The sequence below is a fragment of the Squalius cephalus genome (assembly GCF_949319135.1).
Source record: "Squalius cephalus genome assembly, chromosome: 12".
Taxonomy (NCBI): domain Eukaryota; kingdom Metazoa; phylum Chordata; class Actinopteri; order Cypriniformes; family Leuciscidae; genus Squalius; species Squalius cephalus.
The window spans coordinates 12,476,538-12,501,796 of NC_137133.1; the positions used below are offsets into that span (position 1 = coordinate 12,476,538).

Below are 25,259 nucleotides of genomic sequence, written 5' to 3' on the forward strand. Positions count from 1 at the left end.
ATATTGGAATCACTAATATAGGGCATTTTTCATGCATCTAAAGAGATGTCAACTCTGCAGAATACCTGACAGAAACAATCTGAGGGAATATTGTTGTGACTAGCTGGTACTTGGAAGATTGAGAACTACTTTGCTAAAGTGTTCATTAAAAACCATCTCACATCATCTGCGTGTGCGCTCCTGTAAATACACGACAGTGGATTGACAGTTCTTTCGGTCAGCACAGTCTGGTTAAACCGTAGCCTGCATCAGCATCATGGAGGGGCATGGCTGGAGGCGGCGGCCATCATTGCTCCTGACGACGCAAATGTCATCATCCAGCGCCCTGTTCCTTTCTCTTTGATGAGTACGTTGTCATATTGATGTTGCTTGTGATGAAGTAGCCAAGGGGCGAATGGATCTGTCACTTATGCCAATGCCTTTCACTGAAACATCTATATGACAATTACAAAGGCTTTTCAAAGCCTATAGATTATACCAGACTGTGTGGACCCTATATGAGACAATATGTGAGACATATTTCTGTGCCACTGTAAAGGACAGTGGGAGGCGGAAACCGTGTGAGACATGTGAGCAGTTATGAGATTGGATGCTAGTCTGGCTCAAAGCGCTTCAGGCTCCTTTTGGCCTGTGCTCTGATGTTTGACTCAGTCAGCAGCTACAAGACAATAATGCTCTTTGGCATTGCAGAAATATACCGATCAGTGAGCTAATGAGCACAGACAAGACACATACACATACACACAAAACACGCATATGGAGCAAACACACATCATGAAGGACTTGTGTGTGAACAGACGTGTTCAGAGGATGACGTGTTTTTAGAAATTTTAGTGCTAAACGCATAACTGCTAAACGCATTAGATGACAGTGGAATACATGTTATTCAAATGGGTAAAAAAAATAATAATAATAAAAAAACAAAACACACCTTTTAATTTGAACACCTCCCTGCATCTATTACACTGTCCATCTCTCTTTGTTTGTCAGATTTTTTAACTACTTTAAAATGGATTTTTTGGTCACTTATAAACCTGAATATTTATAGAAAATGACACAGACATCAAGACAATATAAATATAAGTTCACTCACCTAGCCCTAGCCTATCCATCCTTCTGTCCTTTTAAATGTCCGTGTTAAAAGAGCATGTACGTTCGTTTAGTGAATCTGATTGCTGTAGCCTATATCCAAATAGGCATGGGGTCTTCCTTCAATTTTAATTTGTAGCAGTTGTTTGAATGGTAGTTTAGTAAATTTGTTTGCGATCAAATATTCAATATCTCTACTCTCCATCAGCTGTAGCAGTTCAAACTAATATCACGTAATTTACCTCTTGTTAGTGATTGGTTAATATACCAAGCGAAGCTAGCCTCCTCTTGCCATGTTACTTTTCTCAACACTCCTAATCGCTGAAAGTGAAATACACGATGGTGATTGGCTCTTTTCTTTCCAATGGAGGCACAAGTCTCCGGCTATGGATTTGCCTCCGCCTCCCTTTCTCTATCCCCTCAGACTCGCGTTTCGCAGATTCGGGGAAGAAGCGCGCAGTGGTTTCACTTACAGTGGTGAAATTACAAACAAGAAATAAACATTCTGAGGCATAAAATTTTGGGTAGGCTGTGCCTCCCTTGCCTCCCCTGACAAGCTGCCACTGTGTGTGTGTAATTTACCTGGACTCTGGGTATTTGGTTAATGTGGCCAGGCTGCTGGTATACATGTGACCCCCCACGTCAATGTGCACCGGCGCGTTGGCCTTTGTGAGCTGTGCAGGTGTGGGGATGCCAGCTGTGCCCAGTGGGGAGACCGGCGAATGTGCCAGGATAGGCCGGGTCGACATGCCCACACTGTTGCTGCGATTTTCCTGAGAATAAAAAAAAAAGATAGGTAAGATTGCAGCAATTTCAAGATTAATATACATACAGTAGCAGAATGTTACTTCCTTTCTTTAAAAAAACAAAACAAAAAGGATTTATGCATTCGGGATTGTGAAAAGTGGAAATTAACATTAATACCAGAAGTAGGAGAGTATAACTATGGAGCTATATTTTCTTAGGAAATTGTATGAACTTTCTATGATACTTTCATAGAGACTGAATTTATCCATCAAGATTTGATTGGATCATGAAAAGTGCCCATTGAATGGACCAGGATGGAGGTGGTTGAAAGGGAGGGGTTGAAAAAGTAACAGGGATTTGTAACGTCAATTGAAAAGGAAAGACATTTCAGAGGCAAAACAAGTTGTTACTCCCTGTTTAAAGCAGATATGCCAAAATAAGGGCTCACGGGCCAAAGTTGGCTTGTGCAGATCTTTTATTTGGCCCGCTGTGTCATTTCACAAGAGGGCAGAAAAAAGGAAATTAAAACATCAAATAATGAAACATTAAATAATCTTTTTGTTTGAAAGGGATCGTTCAGCTAAAAATGAAAATTCTGTCATTAATTACTCACCCTCATGTCGTTCCAAACCCAACATTCAGAACACAAATTAATACCGTTTAAAGAAACCTGACAGCTTTCTGACCCTCCATTGACATCTACGCAACTACCACTTCCAAGGCCCAAAAACCAGGTTGTTGCTGGAAGAGGTGTTAGTGAGGTCAGTAGGGGGCGCTAACCCTGTGGTCTGTGTGGGTCTTAACGCCCCAGTATAGTGATGGGGACACTATACTGTAACAAGCGCCATCCTTCGGATGAGACGTTAAACCGAGGTCCTGACTCTCTGTGGCCATTAAAAATCCCAGGATGTCCTTCAGAAAAAGTGTAGGGGTGTAACCCCGGCATCCTGGCCAAATTTGCCCATTGGCCACCTAATCATCCCCATATATACTGATAGGCTTTCATCACTCCTCTCCACCAATAAGCTGGTGTGTGGTGGATGTTCTGGCGTAATATGGCTGCCATCGCATTGGCATGGTTGAGGAGATTCCCCCCCTACCATATGTAAAGTGCTTTAAGTACCCATAAAAGCACTATATAAATGTAATGAATTTTACAAAGGTAGTAAAGACATCAGTAAAGTAATCCATGTTACTCACTCAATTTTATAAAGCGACGCGAGTAATTTACAAATTTACCATGTTTTTTTTGTTTAGTTTTGCACAAACAGAGCACTCGCATCACTTCATAAAATTTAATGAGTCACATGGATTACTTTAATGATGTCTTTACTACCTTTTTGGGCCTTGAAAGTGGTAGTTGCGGAGGCTGTCAATGGAGGGACAGAAAGCTCTCAGCTTTCATTAAAAAGATCTTCATTTGTGTTCCGAAGATGAACGGGTTTGGAACGACATGAGTGTGAGTAGTAATTGACAGTTTTCATTTTTGCGTTTGTATTCTTGCATTGAAATGTAGAGAAAAAAATACATTAATATAACATAGTTGGATATAATGCATTTTCACATTTTTCAGTCCATGACCCTCAATCAAGTTTGATTTTAGGCCCTTTGAAGTAAAAGCATTGTGGACCACTGGTTTTTAAAAAATATATTTCTTGGAATACAATGCGTCAATGTAATGTACACAAAAGGAGTCTGAGTAAGTAAACAGGTGTCAATTTTGATATCATGTTGACTTGCATTTCAGTGTCACTAGCAGAAACCAAAGAGAACCAACACCTACAGCCTCTTTTGCCTCAAACTCTCGTTGTCTATTGTCAGAAAACAGGTAGCCTAGTTTGGACACTCAGAGTCACATTTTAAAAATACCACAGGACAACAGTTTTTACACACTTTTGGGAATCAACCTTTCAATGGCTTGCTTATAGCAGTCTCTGCACACTAAACTGGAATAACAGAAACAATTTCAAACAGCCTCTTCATTTTGGTTAATGTGTGTGTCATGAGCGTGGAATGGGAGCGCAGTGCTAAATGGTTCACAACATAAACACAGATAATCACTTCTACCTTGACAACTGTTACAACAAATTAAATTGACCCATTATGACATTAATGAAGATTTCGCTGTCAACACTAAACATCATTACAGTAGCCACAATCTCATTAGCCTCAGCAGGGCCTCGTTTCATGGGCTTCGTCTGACATAATATCTGCTTGCGCTTGGAAATAAGTGTTTGCTAAATCTCAATGGTCACTCTCTACCGAGGCACAATGAAACAGCCATGGGCAGAATTTCCTTTAAAGATGAAAAAGTAAACGGTAACATAAGTATACTTGTGTACTTAGTGCAATATCAATGCATTTTTCGCCCAGAGTGGAGTAATGCTATCCGAGTCGACTGTCTTACAGAATGAAACATGCGGAGAGAGTGAGTTCAACAGACTGGCTTTATACAGCGACCTGAAAAACAAGCATTAACCCTTGGTAATACACAGAACGTGCAAGTAAACATGTATCCAGGCCAGCACATTAAAGCACTAATGATAAACATCTCTGGCACAACTGGGCGTTTTAGCTGGTGCAGTTTTCTGATGGTGGCTGAATGGAGTGTTATGCCTACGGGGAGAATAAGTTGGGTCAAAGAGGCATTTTCTCATGCATCATTTTTTTTTAAGCCTTTTTATTTTCTGGGTAATTTTATATACACAGTGTAAACAATGAGGAAATGAGAGGATGGGTTGGAAAATGTTTGCCTTTATTTATTTGGCAGCGACTTTTGACAAAAATAAAGTCAACTTATATACACACACACACACACACACACACACACACACACACACACACACACATTACAAAAGTAATATGTGCCTTAAAGAACAAAGCTAGTCTGGTGAACTGTGCAGTAAATAAATGCAACTCATTAATTGAAAATAAGTGAGAAGTTTGAGCTATTGGCTCTCCCATTAGCTAACTGGAAAGACATTGACACCAACTTAAGAAAAATATACTCTGGAATTTTAGTTGCTCCAAATAAACAAGCAGGGAAGATGAATTATTAGTACTGATGTGAGTTTAAATAGAGCTGAGCTCTCTATAGTGTTTACGGTGACCAGTAAATGCCCATTTTGGAATATTTCTGTAGATTAATTGTAATTTGAGAGTGTGAGGCAGAAAGAGGGTTGTTAATATATATAGAGGTCTAGAAAACTGAAACAGTCAGTGTTATAATGCAGTACCATGTGTCAGGATCTACCATTATAATATTGGTTTAATTAGTCTACATACAAGCTTTCTAAATTTCTCATGACAGTTGAGACATAAAGACAAAGACAGTTGAGACAGTCTCATGACAAAAAATAGGCACAACCATTCAAAAGTTAGGGGTCAAAATAATTTTTTGAAAGAAATGAATACTTTTATTCAGCAAGGGTGGATTAAATTGAACAAAAGTGACAATAAAGACATTTATAATGTTCAATTTTATTTAAAGAATCCTATAATAAAATATATTGTATCAGAGTTTCCACAAAAAAATATTAAGCTGCACAATGATAAGAAATGTGTCTTGAGCATCAAATCAACATATTTGACTGATTTCTGAAGGATCATGTGACACTGAAGACTGGAGTAGTGATGCTGAAAATTCAGCTTTGCAATCACATAATATAAAATATATTCAAATAGACAAGTTATTTTAAATTGTAATATTACAGTATTTTTGATCAAATAAACGCAGCTTTGTTGAAGCATAAGGCAAGTGTACGTAAATGTAATGGTGGAGCTAAATTATGCATATGACTCAATGGATGCATGAGGTAAAAAGTCTCTCAAAGTTTCAAAGTCTCTGACCCAAACGCTTTACTGTTAACTCATCTCACCCACATCTCAGCATGTACAGCAAGTATTAAGAAAGATATGAAAGAAAACAGCAAAGACTCACTTTACATCAGTTAATTAGCAAGGAGGGAACAGTATATAATTGGAAGTGAATGTGAAATTACAAAGTGTCATAATTGAAAAGGCTTTTTTTTTTTTTCCCCAGGATGCTTTTTTCCAGCAATCTCTTCCCCCTCTAGGGGTCGCTAATAAATATTTACCCCAAACCTATTTTTAAAGACAAATACATGCTGTGATTTTAGTGCATGGCAACTTCAAACAGAAAAGAACAGCAGCAAATACTTGAACATTCATAATGACAATGTAGCTGAGGTTGTACTAAAAAAAAAAAAAAAAAACAGGTATAAACTCCTGAGGATGAATCTTTTAGTGTGGTACAGGTAGTGTGGCTGTTTAATTCTGATCATTAATATAATGTAATGCAGCTGAAGAACACACTACAAACAACTCATCTCAGGTATTATATTTAGGAGTCTTTTTGCTGGAGCCCTGCACAGATGCGTTATTAGCTCATTCCTCTGCAGGCAACAAATGCTTTTATTTTTCACACTCACTTTCATGCTGAAGGCTGAAGAAAGCATGTGCACGTTTTAGTGCAGCCTACTTACAAAGCATAATAATAAATATTCACCAACATATAAAGAAATCAATCTTAATCACATTCCCAAATGGACCGCCACTGGCAGATGTGCTGCTGCCCCCCCCCCCCCCCCAGCAAAAATGGAGATGGACTGGTTTATAAAGATGGGGAGTTAGAAAAAAAGAACAAATGCATATCTAATAACTAACTTAATGGTGTATTTAAGCTATCTTAGTCCAGAAACACTAGACCTTAAAACACTTTTTTTTTTTTTTTTTTAAATGCATATATTGGGGGAGCAGTGGCAAACTGTCCCAAACCTGTATAAATGTATTTGTTCTGCTGAACAATACATTGTTCCGTTGACTTCTATTGTATTTTTTTCTCTCTCCATACTATGGAAGTCAATGGTGCCCCACAACTACAAACATTCTTCAAAACATCTGCTTTTGTGTTCAGCAGAACAAAGAAACTCATACAGGTTTGGGACAACTTGAGGGTGAGTAAAAGTTTTTGACTGATATAGCACTCTTTCACAAGATAGCCCTGGTTATACAGTACAACATCATACGAAAATTGACATTATAATGAAGAAGTAAATCTGGGATTTGCTGACAAATGTTCCATGCAAAATGACACACAGATGAGTCAAATTGAACATCCCACGGTTGTTGCTTTAATGCGTTCATTTGCATAAATACACTTGGTGTGAAAAAAAACAATTGTCCTCTGACTGATGTGATTGACAGACAACAGGGCCGCTAGTAAAACTGGTCCTAAATTGTTAAGCGCTATTCTAAGACCGTGTCACGCGGCAAAAGCGTTTTGTCTTTATGTTATACCGACGTGCTAAAGACATGAAATCGCTGTTACCTGTGAGGGGAGCATATGAGGGCTCTCTCCGTTGAGTTCGCAATGAGAGGAGACTAGCGCGGTGACCGTTGGAGTGTCCGCGCGCTCCACGGCGGCGCGCGCGCAGAGTCTTTTCGGCGATGCCCCCGGTCCCGGAACGCTAACCGGATAGACGTGCGTCCGCGGGCGTTTGATCACCTTCTGTGGTTTGAGCTCGGCCTCGTCCTCGCAGTGCAGCGCGTGCTGCAGGTGCGCTCCGTTGTTGACCGTTTCCGGGGACACGTGGAGAGGCGCTAACTTTGACCCGATGCCCGCAATGCCGTTAAGCGTTGCTATGGAGACGGCGCCGATGCAGTGGTTGGTGTAGGTCTTTGACAGTTTGGCGGCCCGCGACAGCATCTGCATTCTCGTGCCCAGCAGGTTCTTGCCGATAGCTTTATTCTCGTACCAGGTCGTGTCGGTCTCGCTGCAGTGATCCCGTGGGCGCTGGAAAAAAGCCTTGCAGAGAGGATTGCGCTTCGTGAGGTACTTTACGAAGCTCGCGTAGGGACAAAACTCCGTGGCGGTCTCGTACATGCGGGGAAGATTGTCATCGTCCGTGTCGGATCTTTTTTTCGTCCAGGAGGCGGAACGAGACTTGTGGTACGGCCCGAGCGCTTTGAAGTACACAAACTTCCGTCCGTCCTCGTCCACGGCCAGCCCGAAAGAGTCCTCCTCGAGCTCGCGCTGGTTCTCCCGCCCCCTCGTGCAGAAGTACATGCAAGTCTCGAACCACACTTTGTTGAGCAGCCCGAACGGCGAGCTGGCGCTGAACACGGCCGACGTGTAGAGTTTCCTCAGGTCGGAGCGCGTGATGGCTTGCTTCTGCACCACGGGACCGGCGCCCTGCTCTTCCAGCTTGCGTATGACCGCAGCGAGCGCGAGGTTGGCGCTGCGCAGCTCGGGGTCCTTGGTGAGGTCCAGCGTGCGGCAAAAGGGGGGCTCGTTCAGGTACCGGTTGAGGGAGCTCCGGATGCTGATGAGGGAAGACTTGCTGTACAGCTGTCCGCTTTTGGAGCGCGCCTCCGCGTAGAACGAGCGCAGCACTTTGCATAGCGCGTGTTTGTCCATGCTCTCAAAGTCCGTACTTTGCGCCTTCTCCGTCAGGTATTCCCGGAAGATTCGCACCGCGTACCGGGTGGCCAGGCGCGTGTTTTCGCTGAGCCTGGAGCGGTGCATGTCTCCCTCGGGTCCCGAGTCCAAAGCGGCGAAAAGCGGGTCCCCAGCCCCCGACTCGAGCTGGTCCGTATTCCGCATAAGGACCGCTTCCCCCGTTTCCACGGCAGCAGCGCAGCTGTCAGGCTCCCCGCACTCCTCCCACTCTAACTCGGCTTCTTCTTCTGACACTTCTCCCTCTTCCCCTGTGATCTGGATCTCCTGAATCTCTTCCTCTTCTTCCTCGCCCGAGCCTCCGTCTCTCTCCCGATCCCCCGACATCGGGTCCGGTTCATCATCTCTACAGCACTGGTCCCCGCTGCCAGGCATTCTCGCCATATTGCAGTCTGACAGTGTATGAGTCCCGAGGCACTGCGCATGCGCTATATTGGACCGCAGAGCTGAGAGCTTTTTGTGCGTTTTAGTGACCTTCAGCTACCAGAACAGGCACGCGCTCTTAAAGGTGCAGGGAAAGGGAGCTATAGATTGCCTAATAATTAAAACACACTCTCTCATTCACACACTTTCAAACTTGGATGGAGAGATAAAGCGAGAGAAAGCAGCAAACGGTCAGCTATACTCTGTATTGGACTGCAGCTGAATTAAGCAGTAAATTATGTCTTTAATACACCCACACAGACACACACCTGCTAATTATTAAAGGGCTATGTAGCTCAGGCAGGCTGACTTGATTTGGGAGTTTCCAGAAGCAGCTGTGATCATGTCTAACCCCGAGGCCATCCATATACTTTCGAGTGTGTGTGTATACAGCCTTTTGTGTATGTGTGAGAGGAAGAGAGAATGTGACAGATGGGAGGGAGAGAGAGAGATGAAGGTGTGGTGAGCTAATTGATATTTCTGTGTATGGTAAGAATAATTTCGACACAGCATAAAGCAAGCCACTGGTCTGTATATGGGCAGAAAACCCTAAACAGGTGAAACTGCATGTAAAAGGAACAGTTCACCTAAAAATGAATATTGTGTCATAACTTATTTCTCACTCCAACCCAATATTATCTCAAATAATATCCTCCTGCACACTTTTTGGAATTTAATGAAAGTGAATGAGGACTGAGACTGTCAAGCTACACATAATTTAGCACCATAAATGTATCAAAAGTGGTCATAAAACAGACGTAGGCCAGTAAGAGCTGTGCATGTAAACCTCTGGCCTCAACAGGCGCGCTACAGGCTGCAGTCTTGTTGACATGCCCAGCTCCCACGCCGGACACCCCGGTTCAAATCCAGCTCGGAGCATGTCGAGTAGGGCCGGTTACACATAGACATCTTTAAAGTCTTTAGAAGTAATAAAATACCAGAAAAAGACAATCTAAGTTTACTGAAAATCTTGAGATCCATTTTGAGAGAATGAATAATGTCTGGTTTGTGAACGAATCATTCGTTTAAGGCGACATTTCAGTGAACCAGTCGATGCCGTTTACAAAACAGAGTCAATTCTGATTTTGATCAACTCAACGAATCAATGATCCAGTCAACGCGCATGGCTACCAGCTGAGCTCATCTTGCAATATAGCACTTATATCATTAAATGGTCTATTTGACTCTTTTATGATTCTTTTGCATCCTTTTTGAAGCTTCAAATCTCCAGTCCCCATTCATTGTCACTGCATGGAAAAGAGTGAATATTATTTAAAATGTTGCCTTTTGTGTTCCACAGAATCAAGAAACGGATTAGGGTGAATGAATGTGGACAATTTTCATTTTTTGCTCAACTCGCCTTCAGTTTTTCATGACTTGCTACTGATGTGACTGTGAGTGGACTGTATTTAACTTCTGCTGTTCTGATATACATGAATGTGTGATTTGCAAATACAGCTCAGCTGGAACTCACTGCAGACTTTCTCAGGTTGGAGCAGATTTTCATTTTCCTCTCTTATAGTCTGTATAGCAATAGATGCAATTGTTAACAGAGCCCCTCTGAAATGCATCATAGCTTACATCAGGGCTCACTCGATTATACATTGATATTTTTATGTATGAATGATTTTAGAGTACTCCGGATGAAATTGCTTTTGGCCCTGTTAATCTCTAAATACAATTTATATGGCAAAATATGCCAGTTTTCATTTGAGTCATTAGACTAATACAAGATCATCCAATATGAGTGACCTTGATCAAGAACACATTTCTAAGTGCTTCTACATTCACGCCTCTCTCCTCTCCCCTGTGTTAGTGTGTGTGTCGTGAGAACCCCGAGGCAACCGCTGTCTGAGTATGAACAGCACAGAGCTGAGGTTTGGCTCTGGAGAATAAGGCAGATGTTTGTCTCCGGCGCTGTGCCTCCGAGAAAGGCAACGCATGAGGAAGCGGATTTTAGAGCTCAGTAGGGCTCAAAGCTAGAGGAGGGATGAAAAAAAAGCTCTATTCATCCATCAGCAAATCAACAGCGATCATCTGACTCATTAACTTTATACGGTCAGAGTCTTTCCATAGTCTTGTGAACATTTCTTTATGGAAAAGATATGGGTCCATAGCAAATAAGATGGTGATGGTTTTGAAAATGTTCATGCTATTTTAAAAGAAAGTTTAAATAATGACTCTATAACGTGTCATGTGGCGTAACAAAGTAAAACAATAAAAGTAAAACTAATTCAATTTTCCTTAGACCTTGAATACAATATATTTATATAATAAAATATAATATATAAATATGTAAAACTAATTTTTAAATATTTTATAATATATATATATATATATATATATATATATATATATATATATATATATATATATATATATATATATATATATATATATATATATATATATATATATATAAATTTTGTATTTATTATTATTTTATTTTTTACAAATATGAATTAATTCATAAATATATAGTTTGGAGAAGTCACATGACTCACACCACATGACATTTACGACTTGACCTTGCCTTGTCATAAAAAGAGATATGATATAATTTCCTGTTTTATTTTTCTCTGCTAGTTTGCACCATGTGATTATACTCAAAAATGAGCCTTATGAGGCGTTTCCTTTTCTTTTTTGACTTTATGCCTTCCCTCCCCCCAAAACAATTACTTATTATATTTTAATACAGTAGTCTACATATTCAAGTCATGATTTTAAGTCTGAATTACATTTTTTTTTTTAATAAATAAAATTAATCAATTAATAGATTTCAGAGGGGGAAAAAAATCATGTCATTGCAAGTACCACGAATAGAACTTTGAGAATAAACTACGACAATGAAAAAATCAGTCTTGCAAAATCAGAATTCAGTTTTGTAGTTAGTTTTAATCACTTGCTATAAGCAGCACAGATTTTGGGGCTTTTTGCACTTTTAGCAGTGTTCTGCTCCTGGAACCCTCCAGCATGAAAAATGTAGACGTCTACCTCATCTAACACACCAGATTCAAATCTCTGCTCATTATTAGAGAGCTCCATGACCTGAAAGAGGTGTGTCGAATGAGAAAGACCTCAAATATGCAGCGCCGAGGTTCCCGAGGTTCACAGTTCCTTGGGAGAAACCTGGCATAAAGTCTCTCGCCTGAGGCCATAATGCCAATATAACAGGACGGTGATCTCTGTAACTCGAGTCCTCGGGTTTACCCTCCGCTAGAACTCAACCAACAGCCTTTGTTAGAAGCCCGAATCCTTAATCATTAAACTACCGGCCCTCTTTTCGCACGGCCGAGGTAACGTTGGACCCGTATCTCATTTCTCTCCTCCACACAGCACACATATATCCCTATGTGAGGATGAGCCTCCATTTTGAAATGAGAGACCTCTCTTCTTTTGTCTCATTCTGTCATTCCTGCCCACAGGCATGTCACCAGAAACAGCTCTGACATCTCTCAAAGGAAAGAGAAGGAGAGAGAGAAAGACAGAGCGAGAGAGAGAGTGAGAGCAGAACAGAAAAAAAAGAGAGAAAACCTCCTTTCCACATTTTAAATTCTCGTTAGCAGAGCCCATTTCACACCTAGATACCCAATTAGCAATTAGCAAAGCTTTAAAGTGCAGTCCTGAGCCGGGGCCCTGATCCCGGCCTGATTTGTATGCGCTTTGTGCAGATAGCGATAAGAGAGAGGCTGAATACATGTATAGTTTTAAATTTAATTTCATAATCATTTGCATGGCAGGGTAGCCTGCAGGCGAGAGGGAAAATAACATGCCCACTCTTCAAAAGGGAGATCAGGCTCGTTACATGGCTGTGCGGAGGATTGGAGAGGGGCTTTTTATGTGCAGGCAGGTAATTTGTTCCCTGACTAATCTGAAGAGATAGAGAAGTTCACAGGAAGCACTTTTTAAAAAACAGTGTGAGCGCAGCATCACAAATCGCCTCTACCTCCGAGGCTTGGGAGAGAATGAAAGCGAGCGAGAGAGAGGAACACCAAGGTGCGATATAGCTGAACTTACTGCCAGAGCCCGAGGCTGACAAAAAAAGAGTAACTACTGAATGTGCGAGTGTGTGTCTGGATATGTACGGCTCGGAGAGAGAGAGAGAGAGAGACCATCTTTGAGCACACCAATGTGGCGAGCCATCCGGTGTGGGAGAGATGGAAATCAAATCGAGCACCTGTAGTACATGACGGTCCTCTCTGACCAATGCTTCAATATTGCACTGATTGTATATATATATATACACTCAACAGTCTGTGTGCTAGACAATGTTATTATCATTTATATACTATTATAGTTTTTTAATATTTGTTTTATATATTTCCTTTTTCATTTTAATTTGAGTAATTTTGTTGTTTGTTTTTGTCCTCTTAAATATGTCTATATAGTTTTTTTATTCATTTTATTTCAGTTTTGTTGCTTTGGAAACTAGCTGAACTAAAATAAGTTTAAATGTTTGTTTTATATATTTTATAGATTTATTTTTCAGTTGACGTTTATTTCAAATACATTTTTTTTGTTTGTTATGGTTATAGTTAATGATAACAACCCTGGTGCTGGCTGGTTCCCATTTAAGTCTGACCATTAGGCCACAGTTGATTTCACATGTTTGTGGCGCAGGGGACTCAGAGAGAGACGGAAAGATGGAAAGACTTGCATGACATCCTACTCTTAATCTTATCCATATTCATGGGTGCATATGCAAAGTATGGATGTGTCGGAGAAGCGCTGAAGACAGACTGAGGATTAGTAACCTGTGTTTGAGGTGATTCCAAGCTCACATTAACATGTTGAATATTCTATACAAGAATGAGTCAGAAAACTCAGCAACTCTGCCCTGTCCGTGGGCAGCAATTCAGCTCGCTGCGTGCGATCCATTGTGTGCGTTTTTAGTGGGTGATGGTGTTCTGTACAGGAATGCTTGTGTTCTCTATGAGACCAATTACATTTGTACTTTATGATCCCCTACAGTTATACAAGATTCCTATACCAGATTTAACAGATGAGGCTGTGTCGTCCACATGCCGATTCTGTTTGTGCAAAGCTTTCTCAGGAAGCAGCAACCTTAATTTCTAGGTCAAATCTGGCTATATGCTCAATTTCACCACACAAGGGCCTGGTTTCACAAACTGGGCTTAGATTAAGCCAGGATTAGGCCTTAGTTTACTTAGGACAAGTAGCTTTTATAAACTTGCCTTTGGAAAAAAATATTACTGGTGGGCATCGAGAAAAAACAATGGCACTGACAAATTTAAAGATATGTCAGTGCAAGTTACTTTCAGTTAAAACAGCTCAAAGATGCATTTTAGTCTGAGACTAGGTTAAGCCTTTTCTGTGAAACCAGGGGAAAGTTCCAAAAGACATGTTTTGCAGTGATACCACATAACAGTTCTAAGGGTGTGTTCACACTTGCCATGTTTGGTCCGATTAAGACCAACCCTGGTGCGAGTGTTCTGTTAGTGTGGTTCATTTGAATAAGTGTGAACGCTGCCATCTATGTCCTGGTGCACATCAAACAAGCGGATCAAGACGCTGAAAAGATGGATCTCGGTTCACTTCCAAACAAACTCTGGTGCGGTTCGAATGAAATATGAACGCAAAACACACCAAAGATATGTAAACGAACCAAAAACAGGACAAGATGTCACAAGATGTGACCCTAAAAAGGACAGAATGCTCAAGCATACCTGTTTTTTACTGTCGTAGTCACAATGTTTCTCATCACAGCTCAGTACAGGCATCAGATGCGTGTCTCCTCGCAGCAGATCTTCATTTGTGTGCGTGTTTTGACTCTTTTACACATTTAATAAGCTCTTCACAGGTTTTCAGCTCGTCAAAATACCATCATATGTAGGAAGTTCAGAGAGAAAGTGCATTTAGCCCAGCACACATTGTTTTGCATGTTCGATAAATTAAATATACATAATAAAAGCCAACCAATCTGGATGTGAACATATCCCTATATGCCCTTAGGTTTGGTATCTTTAGGTTTGGCGTTAAAATGCCTAATGTGAAATTGTAAACGCGAACCAGGAGTATTTTTTTTTTTTTGTCCGAACCAAACAAACCAAGCGAACCGAACTACAAGTGTGAACACACCCTAAACTAAAGTACACTTTTTCCATTATAAAGAACCTTTTTTACAATGGAATGGAATTCTTTTTAAGAGCATGACCTGTATTCACTAGCATGATCATTTCTGAAAATAATGTTGAATTCTGTTTTGTTAATCACGCATGTAACGTTTTCATGACACAGTATAGGTGAACAATCCCAGGATGATGTACCAATGGACACTTTGCTATCCCACAAGGCAACATGAGCTGAAGAGTCCAGAGATTAAAAAAAAAAAAAAAAAAGTTGAAAAAAAAAATTCTGTCTCAGGGTTATTTTTGTCTTCATCGGCATGTATATTGTTGCATTGACAGACAGACAGAAGGATAGATAGATGGATGGATGGGTAGATGAATAGATAGATACCCCCTCTAGTACACACTATGCCCGTTTTGATGACAACCCTTGGCCAGGTAACCTAATTAGACCGTCTATCTAGACTGAAATGTCAGGTGACAGTACCACACACATCCACTTGGACAACAATGCCAATTCCACGAGCTGGTAGCATGTGGCATCACAGCTGTAAGCCAACAGAACATAACTTACAAGATAAGATACACCGGTCAGAGAATACATTTAAAGTGAATCATGCGTCAGTCAATGCACTTAAAAGGCGATTCCATTGTAACATGCGCACGTGCGTCTTGTTCCTCTCGCTCGCGCTCTGAGCGTGCAGCAGCTGCATGGTATTCGGCTACAAGATGAGAATGAAGGAATGCTCGACTTTAAACATCGCGGTTAAAAATAGCAATCGCCGCTAAACACACAAAAAAACAAGAAAACATCCTCAGCCACATTCAAAAGTGTAGCAAATGCGTGAAAACGCACTGTAGTTGCGATCAAGCCAGCCGTTTGACAACCACAAACCCTTTTAAGTGGGAAGATCAAAGCAGCCGCTGTGTTAAAGAAAGACTTTCAAAATCGCTTTCCACAATCGCCTCTCATTTGGAGCTTGCGACTTCACATCGTATCACATCGCGAAACCTAATCGAGGACGCCATTACAATATCAGTCAATTATTCGAGGCTACGCTACTGAACAGTTTTGCATGTGACAACGTAAACTGCTTCAGGTGTCTTTTTGCGCTGCCATTACACATATCGGGAAGCGACAGGATGTAAACTGGGAGAAGATAAATATTTGTTTTGTCCCAAACGCGCTCATCCTCTGGCACATGCGTACATGCAGCTGCGCTCTGAAGACCCACTGCCTCTCTCTGTAGAAAAAACCCACAAAGCCCAATCTGGCGCTACTCACCTGGAACATGGGACATCCAGCGACGTGTCACCTCTCCGTGTTTGGGCTCCTGTCCGCGCCCCTTGCTCAAGCGCTGAGGAATGGAGCCCAGCTGAAGCTGAAATCACAGAGAGTCGCTCCAGGGGTTTCACAACCCCTCTGGGCCAGACCCGGATAGAGAAAAAGAGAGAGAGAGCGCCGCGCTCTCAAACAAACGCCCCTGCAGATCTCTGCTCACTTCAGAACAACTAGTGAATTAACCGATCACAAGAAGCTAGTTGTAATACACATAAATGTGCAGTTTCTCTTATTCTATGATGTAAAAGGGGGGTCTGGTGATTTTTCTGCGTAAAACAGTCGTCCTCCTTCCTACATCTTGCAGCGGGGAGGCAGATTTGAATGGTTATGATTAGTTTTGATGGAACGCTGCCGCAGGCGCTTCCTGCAAATGGATGGTGAGTGCGCGCACGGGCGCGCTCACAGAGGGGGAGAGGGCCATTACACAGATTGAAACCTATATCACGACTATGCAAAACCTGTTAAAATTGTGATATTGAAACGTAGTGGAAATTAGCCAAATCTTTAAAAAATGAGTTTTTTAAACGTATTATAATATTTTTTTATTTTTATTTATTTTTTACCTAATTTTGCTTAGCTCTATTTGAGGGCCATTTTGAGTGCAGTTTCTATCAAATTATTTCTAAAAATCCTTATCCCTTTAATCTAACTGGAAAGGTAATGGAGATTCATTGTTTAAAATATGTGGGAACTCTGCATGTCATTTTTTGTGCAAAATATAACTGTGAACCAAAGTGTTTTGGTGTGACTCGCTAAATGTTTATTGCATTGGAAACATCACTCTAAATAAAATGGCGTATGAATTCAATATATAGGCCTATTCACTCACACACTGAATAGGCTGTGCCATTCAAAACATTTATAAAATCCACAATTGATGTTGAGATTCTAGGCTATTACGCATGCTACTAAGAAAAAAGGGACTGGAAAAGATGGTAGGATAGTGAATGGCAACAGGACATTTCAAATCGTTGCACACACACACACACACACACACACACACACTCAGCCCTGAGGCAGGAGCATGCTGACTCCACTGTTCCAGTCTTTCTCTATGGAGAAAGACTTCACCATCAGCATCCTATCTTTTAGTTAAACAAATGCAGCCTTCTTTCTTTCTTTCTTTCTGACAGAAGAAGCTATGACAGAAGGTATTAATCTCAGTCCATTCTCATCTAAAGTGCTGCCACTCGCGCATCGCCTGTAATGAGACGCATCATTTATCTGCCTGTTCTCTGGGTGTTCTCTTCTTTGAGTGTTTGAGAGAGATTTTAGCACGTGTCAGTCAGGAACTCATGGCAAAGAGAGAGAAGGTATGAGGGAGTAGGTGTGCTGCCTGCGAACTGCGCGAAAAAGTGTGTTTGCATATGTTTATGTGCGTGTGGCACCTTCTCAGTTCACTCCAGGCACTGTGAGAATCAAACAATTTCATGCAGCGAGCAGAAGGGGAAATGAACTGAGCCGTGAGCCATAATAAAATTATCCAAATGTTATTATGGCGCCGGCTGCCTCTGTCCTACTTTAATACACATTTCAGATCCTCCGGGTCTCCTGCTGGCACTAGCCCTGCTGAATAAATCAACATTAGCTTATGTCTAAATTATTAAGGAAGTGACTTAGGCTCCTGTTTATTGTATAAATTATTAGGAGGGTGAAAGTGTTAAATGCTAGATTTGCCATTTAAAATTCAAAAATTCCTTAAGTAACGGCTATTTCTCAGAGTTTCCGCATGATGTGCTTGATGCATGTGCACGTGCGCATCCCTGCGAGAGAAGAACTGCAGACAACAGAGTGTTTGCGTGAATCCCTGGTGTTAACATGGTAAGGTGATAATGAAAATGTCATTGCTTTTCGTTTTAAAACCTTAATTATAAAACGTATTGCTACTAACGCATTTACATTTTGGGTTTCACTTTATTTGATGGTCCCTTAACACATTCTGGTAACGTTACATCTAGCCTACTAACTCTGAGTTAGTGTGTTAAAAGAGTAGGGTTAGATTAGTTGACATATAGGCTAGTTGCAAAGTTACCATCAAAAAGAGTAATACTCTAATACTCTATTGAGAGTTAGTTGATATAGTTCCAAAGTTAGGTTACAGTCAACATAATGTTCAAAAGGGACCATCAAAATAAAGTTTTACAAATTCTGATTGGATGAGCCGTATTCCAAGCCATTTTAAATGCTTAAGCACATCTGGGATTTTCATTTGAATCTTATTTAGGAATAACACACATAAACTATCTGACAGTTAGGCTTATCAGTGAAACGAGCTATATTGTTACACCAGTTTATTAGTTCTAGGCTAAAAAAAAGTATCAGCGACCTGTGCTTTTTTAACCAATCAGAAACGTTTTTTGGAGCGAGGGCGTGACCGTCTGATTCAGTTTAGGCAGCCTATTAGGCTTACATAGTTATTTTATAATTAACTTTGTTTTTAAGAATAAACCATGCTATTTGCTGCCTATATATCTTTATATATATACTGTATAATACACTCACCTAAAGGATTATTAGGAACACCATACTAATACTGTGTTTGACCCCCTTTCGCCTTCAGAACTGCCTTAATTCTACGTGGCATTGATTCAACAAGGTGCTGAAAGCATTCTTTAGAAATGTTGGCCCATATTGATAGGATAGCATCTTGCAGTTGATGGAGATTTGTGGGATGCACATCCAGGGCACGAAGCTCCCGTTCCACCACATCCCAAAGATGCTCTATTGGGTTGAGATCTGGTGACTGTGGGGGCCATTTTAGTACAGTGAACTCATTGTCATGTTCAAGAAACCAATTTGAAATGATACGAGCTTTGTGACATGGTGCATTATCCTGCTGGAAGTAGCCATCAGAGGATGGGTACATGGTGGTCATAAAGGGATGGACATGGTCAGAAACAATGCTCAGGTAGGCCGTGGCATTTAAACGATGCCCAATTGGCACTAAGGGGCCTAAAGTGTGCCAAGAAAACATTCCCCACACCATTACACCACCACCACCAGCCTGCACAGTGGTAACAAGGCATGATGGATCCATGTTCTCATTCTGTTTACGCCAAATTCTGACTCTACCATCTGAATGTCTCAACAGAAATCGAGACTCATCAGACCAGGCAACATTTTTCCAGTCTTCAACTGTCCAATTTTGGTGAGCTCGTGCAAATTGTAGCCTCTTTTTCCTATTTGTAGTGGAGATGAGTGGTACCCGGTGGGGTCTTCTGCTGTTGTAGCCCATCCGCCTCAAGGTTGTGCGTGTTGTGGCTTCACAAATGCTTTGTTGCATACCTCGGTTGTAACGAGTGGTTATTTCAGTCAAAGTTGATCTTCTATCAGCTTGAATCAGTCGGCCCATTCTCCTCTGACCTGTAGCATCAACAAGGCATTTTCGCCCACAGGACTGCCGCATTCGGGATGTTTTTCCCTTTTCACACCATTCTTTGTAAACCCTAGAAATGGTTGTGCGTGAAAATCCCAGTAACTGAGCAGATTGTGAAATACTCAGACCGGCCCGTCTGGCACCAACAACCATGCCACACTCAAAATTGCATAAATCACCTTTCTTTCCCATTCTGACATTCAGTTTGGAGTTCAGGAGATTGTCTTGACCAGGACCACACCCCTAAATGCATTGAAGCAACTGCCATGTGATTGGTTGATTAGATAACTGCATTAATGAAAAATTGAACAGGTGTTCCTAATAATCCTTTAGGTGAGTGTATATATAAGTTATATAAGTTTCTAGAATATTTCAATCAGTATTTACTCTCCTGAATCGTATGGTAAATTAACTTATTTATAACTGTCTTAATTGATATGTTTCAAGAACAATAGTAATTGCGCATAGAGTAAGTAGAAAGAAGACCAGTCCTTATATCAATGCAAGCTATTCGAATAAGTCCTTTGTTTAGGGTGAGGAAGGAACATCTGGTGCCCAAAGAAGACAGAAAGGTGCGCGAGTCCATTGGTATGTCTAGTATTGAAACGATGCTGTAATATGTAGTACATAATTTGATGTTGATCTCTCAAAGCACTATTAAGTTCTTAAAAAGTTCTTAAAAATGGCACCTTCTATTTTTCTAGACAAGCGTGATAAAAAGCATTTAGTTAATATAAACAGGTTACATTTTTCCATTGTTTTGTAAATGCTGGTGTTCTGGGTAGCTTTGGAAGATAATGAGTTGTGGCATATATTAGGAATCAAATAGTAAATGTTCTTTGAATTATGTGTAATATCTCGTTAGTTCTTTGGCTTAAACAAGGCCTTATACTGCACAGACCAAAAATATTGCATTTGTGCTTTAAGATGGATGGCAAGAGAAGGCACAAACTTCAGAAGATTATAGAGGGAAAAGACTAATGCGCAGTCTCCAGTCTCTAGTCTCTGAGAAGTGTGGCTATGGCCCTGGATTTATACATCATCAGAAAGCTGAATAAATAAGGTGTTAGGATAGGACAATATTTGGCCGAGATACAACTATTTGAAAATCTGGAATCTGAGGGTGCAAAAAAATGGAAACATTGAGAAAATCTTTAAAGTTGTCCATTTATGTTCACGATTGTGCTGCATTCACTCACAAAGATAAATGTTTTATATATTTACTGTAGGAAATTTACTAAATATCTTCATGGAACATGATCTTTACTTAATATCCTAATGATTTTTGGCATAAAAGAAAAATCGATCATTTTGACCCATATTTATTGTTGGCTATTGCCACAAATATACCCGTGCGACTTGTGACTGGTTTTGCGATCCAGGGTCACATATTATGTGCTTCTATTATATATATAATACTGCAATGTGTATATTATATAATGTATTGACTGCTGCTTTGTAAATTTAAATCAGGAACGGGCAACTCCGGCTTTTTTGCGTTCTCCTTTTTTGAGGTGGAGAGTTTACCTCCAACCCTAAGTGAGCACACCTGAAAATTTTAACCAAAGTCTTCAGGTTTACTTATAGACAATAGGCAGGTGGGTTTGAGGTCGGAGCTAAATCTGCAGGACAGTGGAGTGGACGCTGAGGGCCAGAGTAGCCTATCACTGCTTTAAATCATAAAACATAAACTGACCTGACTGTCCATCAAACAACTTAATTTGAATTGTTTGTGTTTTTTGTTTTACTTTCAGACCAGGCCTGGAGAACGCCTGACAATGGGATGTTGAGACTTTTTCCTCTGGTTGAGCAAAAGCTACACCACATCAGTGATCACATCTTCTGTTCATCAGTTGTATTGTATGGTACAACTGAACAAACTGTTTAGACGAGGAAGGAGGAAGAGGACATTTTGGAACTTTTCTTTGTTGGACTTTTTGGATTCTTTGTTGTTTTACGGAATGGTGCATTATATCCTTATGTAATAGTAATTGTTACGAACGAAATGCTCCGAGACACGAAGGTTGAGGATCCAAATGCAGTTTATTTAAGTAAATCAAAATCGTAATCAGAATCCAGGCAAAGGTCATACACAGGCAGGCAATCCAATTAAACAGACAAATCCAGAGGGTGAGGCAGGAACGGGAACACCAGGACACAGGCAGAGATCAAGAACCAGGAACAGGCCCGTGGAGCGGAAGAGGACCTGGAGACTGCGGCAGGACAGAAGGCCAGGGCAGAGCAGGCGACCAGGGTGGACCAGGCAGTTCAGGATGCCAGGGCGGAACAGACAGTTCAGGTGGCCAGGGCGGAACAGACAGTACCGGTGGCCAGGGCGGACCAGGCAGTTCCGGTGGCCAGGGCGGACCAGGCAGTTCGGGAGACCATAGCTCCTTTCACACAGCGCTTTGAACCCGGGAAATTGCCGGCAAATTGCCAGAGTGCCTTCTGTGTGAACGCAAACACGACCCGGGATTGATGCCGGCATTGATGCCGGGTTGGGGACCTAGTAACATTGCCGTGTTCAGTCCCGGAATGCGCACTGTGTGAACAAAAGCCGTAATAATGCCGTGTCGTAGTGATGGCGCTGAAGCCAGGATCGTTCGCCAGCTGTGAAACGGCACGTAATGCACAAGTTTATGATCGAATCAGAGAAAAAAATGCGCGTGCTTTCTCAAGCAAACTTAAGACACTGCTGAGACATTACAAGTCACATCGATGTCACGTGTCTTTACGGGATTTTTTACTCTCTGATTCCGGAAAATCACTGGCAGTGTGAATGAACCAAAATCAAACGAACCCGGGTCAAATCCCGGGTCACTTTATCCGTGTATTTTCCGGAATCTCTGTGTGAAAGGGGCTCATGGCGGCGCGGCCTCCATGGTCCTATCAAGGGACACACTGCCCCCCCCCCAAAAAATCTTCTTGAGGGCAGCTATGGGGTTATGCTCAGGAACAGGCACCGGCTCAGGAATAGGAACAGACACCGGCTCAGGGACAGGAACAGACACCGGCTCAGGGACAGGAACAGACACCGGCTCAGGGACAGGTGTGGCGGCGGCCATCTCTGCTGAGGGCTCAGGTTCAGGCGTGGCGGCGTCCATCTCTGCTGAGGGCTCAGGTTCAGGCGTGGCAGCGGCCATCTCTGCTGAGGGCTCAGGTTCAGGCGTGGCGGCGTCCATCTCTGCTGAGGGCTCAGGTTCAGGCGTGGCGGCGGCCATCTCTGCTGAGGGCTCAGGCGACGTGGCGGCGGCCATCTCTGCTGAGGGCTCAGGTTCAGGTGTGGCGGCGGCCATCTCTACTGAGGGCTCAGGCGACGTGGCGGCTGCCATCTCTGCTGAGGGCTCAGGCGACGTGGCGGCGGCCATCTTGTCCTGAGACAATAGCTTGGCGGCGGCCATCTTTTCCGGAGACTCCGGATCAACAGACGTGACGTGAACAGTCTCTGGATCGGCAGACGTGACGTGAAGAAGCTCAGGCTCGGCAGGACTGACGTTAAGAATCTCAGGCTCTGGAACAGCGGTCGTGACGGGATTAGACTCTGGAATGGTGGGTACAGCGTGGCTTTTGTGTTCCTCCTCCACGACATCCACAGTAAAAGCAGAGCCACGCAATGCAAGTTTGATGTATAAACCGAGGGACCAATTAGGGTCATGCAATGGCATGACTGAACTGAGTGGCTCAGATAGCCAGGTTGATAAAGTCCAGTACATAGTCCAGTACATAGTCCTCTAGACTGCGGTCTCCTTGTCGGAGACGCATAAGTCTCACTGCTGGATCCATGTTGGCGAAGTCTTACATCGTAATCAGAATCCAGGCAAAGGTCATACACAGGCAGGCAATCCAATTAAACAGACAAATCCAGAGGGTGAGGCAGGAACGGGAAAGAGCTACTACTCTAACGAAATCCAAATTTTCTTATGAAGAAAATATTTCTCAATATATCCAATATTTTTTTATGAAGCTTTGAACTTGACATTACACAAAGCACAAATAAACGCTTATTGCACCTTCAGCCCAGTTCGCGGTGCTGTTTCTCAGCCGCCTCAGAGGGTGCGTTAAAGTGGGCATGAGCCCATTATAGTAGTGCTGCTCCACTAATTAAATCCACATTTTAAGCAGTTTTTACTGTGGAATTATGTATTTATGAAGCTTTGAACTTGACAACACACAATGCAAAATGATCCGCCTATGGCATTTTTTGCCCAATTCGCGGTGCTGTTTCTCAGCCGTTATAAATGTAAAAAAATGTTAAATGCAAGTATGTCTTTAATAGCAAGCAATAATCATATGAACTCGTTTAAAAATAACATGATTTAAATGCAAACAGGACAGTTATCAGCAGTGTAACTGATCTGATTATGACAAAATAATCGAATATCTGATGTCATGTGACAAGCTTTTCCACTCTTGCAAACAGAGGAAGGTTATAAGGTGTGGAGAGACATCATGTATCAATGGAACATGAACAGACAGGGCCCAATTTGTAATAATTTTAAAGAATACAATGCAATTAATATAAACTTTCTGACAGTGTGTGGGACATCTGACTACTTTCCAAGAAGGGGCGCAACTGATTTACAAATATCGCGATAAATATGTACAGGAATTGAGGCAGTAGCCAATGACAGCACTAGGAGTTAAAGCTGCAGGATTATGTACTAGTATACAAATGTACTAGGATCGTACGAATTTGACAACTTGTTAAATCTTGTGAATTATTAAGACTTTGAGACTATGTTCGTACTGATTGGGCTATGGGTTTTGTAAGAATTTTTTTAAGAAACAACAAATGCTTGGTAAAAAGTTTGATTAAGGGTTAAAACCAACATATAGCATACATACCATTGTGAACATTTGCCTTTGTAGCTTTCCATCTCCGTTTACTTCTCCTCAAACAATAATGGGCTGACTGAGTCCGAAAGGCCCTTTTGGTCTTTTCAGCTGAAAAAAGAGAAAAGAAAATATCATTATGTATAATATAGGCCCCTGTAGGATTATTTAAAGGAAAAGGTAGTTGATTTACCTAACAAATATTGGATTTTACATTATTAGGCCTTAAAAGCATGGTAAGTGTTGTGGTTACTATCCTTTTACAACAAATATCACTTTTAAACTACCAATACTGAGGTAAAAGCATGGCAAGTTGTGTGGTTACTATCCTTTTACTACACCTATCACAGTACAACTAAGGTTACTGTGGTAAAAGCATGGTAAGTCTTGTGGTTGCTGTGCGTTTACAACAAATGTCACATTAAAACTACCAATAATGTGGTAAAAGCATGGTAAGTTTTGTGATTACTGTCCTTTACTACACCCATCACAGTAAAACAGTTACTGAGGTTAAAAGCATGGTGAGTGTTGTTTTTACTGTGCTTCTACAACAAATACCACTTTGTAACTAATTGTACTACTTTGAACCTGATATTAATATGATTAACTGATTGAAGGTCTATAGCACGTCACGTGACAGGCATTGTTTAATCACCGTAGTTAAGTAAGGTGTTGAAAGAAAGCAATAAAATGCAAAGCTGCTGATCGCTGATCGATTGCTCCTGTCTGCCTCGCTGCCTGCTGTGAGTGTGTTTGCTTCGGTGCTTCGGCACCAGCCACCATAGTCACATGTTTGCCGGGAGCCAGAGCGCCTGACATCAAAGCAAATTTAAAAGTGCTGGCTAATGCTAATCGTAAATTCTCTAAGATCATTATCCACGT

The 25,259-nt window shown here is 41.5% G+C and overlaps 1 protein-coding gene across 3 annotated transcripts in view; it reads right to left on the bottom strand.

Annotated features, from left to right (window-relative positions):
* The window catches only part of kctd1 (potassium channel tetramerization domain containing 1), a 29,607-nt gene extending 5,126 nt beyond the window's left edge, over positions 1–24,481 (bottom strand). The window contains exons 1-2 of one of the 3 annotated variants that reach the window (XM_079888397.1): positions 24,390–24,481; positions 1,672–1,862 (exon numbers count right to left, since the gene is read on the bottom strand). In XM_079888397.1, the coding sequence (XP_079744523.1) occupies positions 1,672–1,862; positions 24,390–24,401 (203 nt within the window). In that variant the 5' untranslated portion in view covers positions 24,402–24,481. Of the gene's footprint in view, positions 1–1,671; positions 1,863–7,186; positions 8,956–16,111; positions 16,592–24,389 lie in introns of those variants that run through there. The other 2 variants (XM_079888398.1, XM_079888396.1) reach the window with 2 other exon arrangements.
* Between the last annotated feature and the right edge of the window lie 778 nt (positions 24,482–25,259).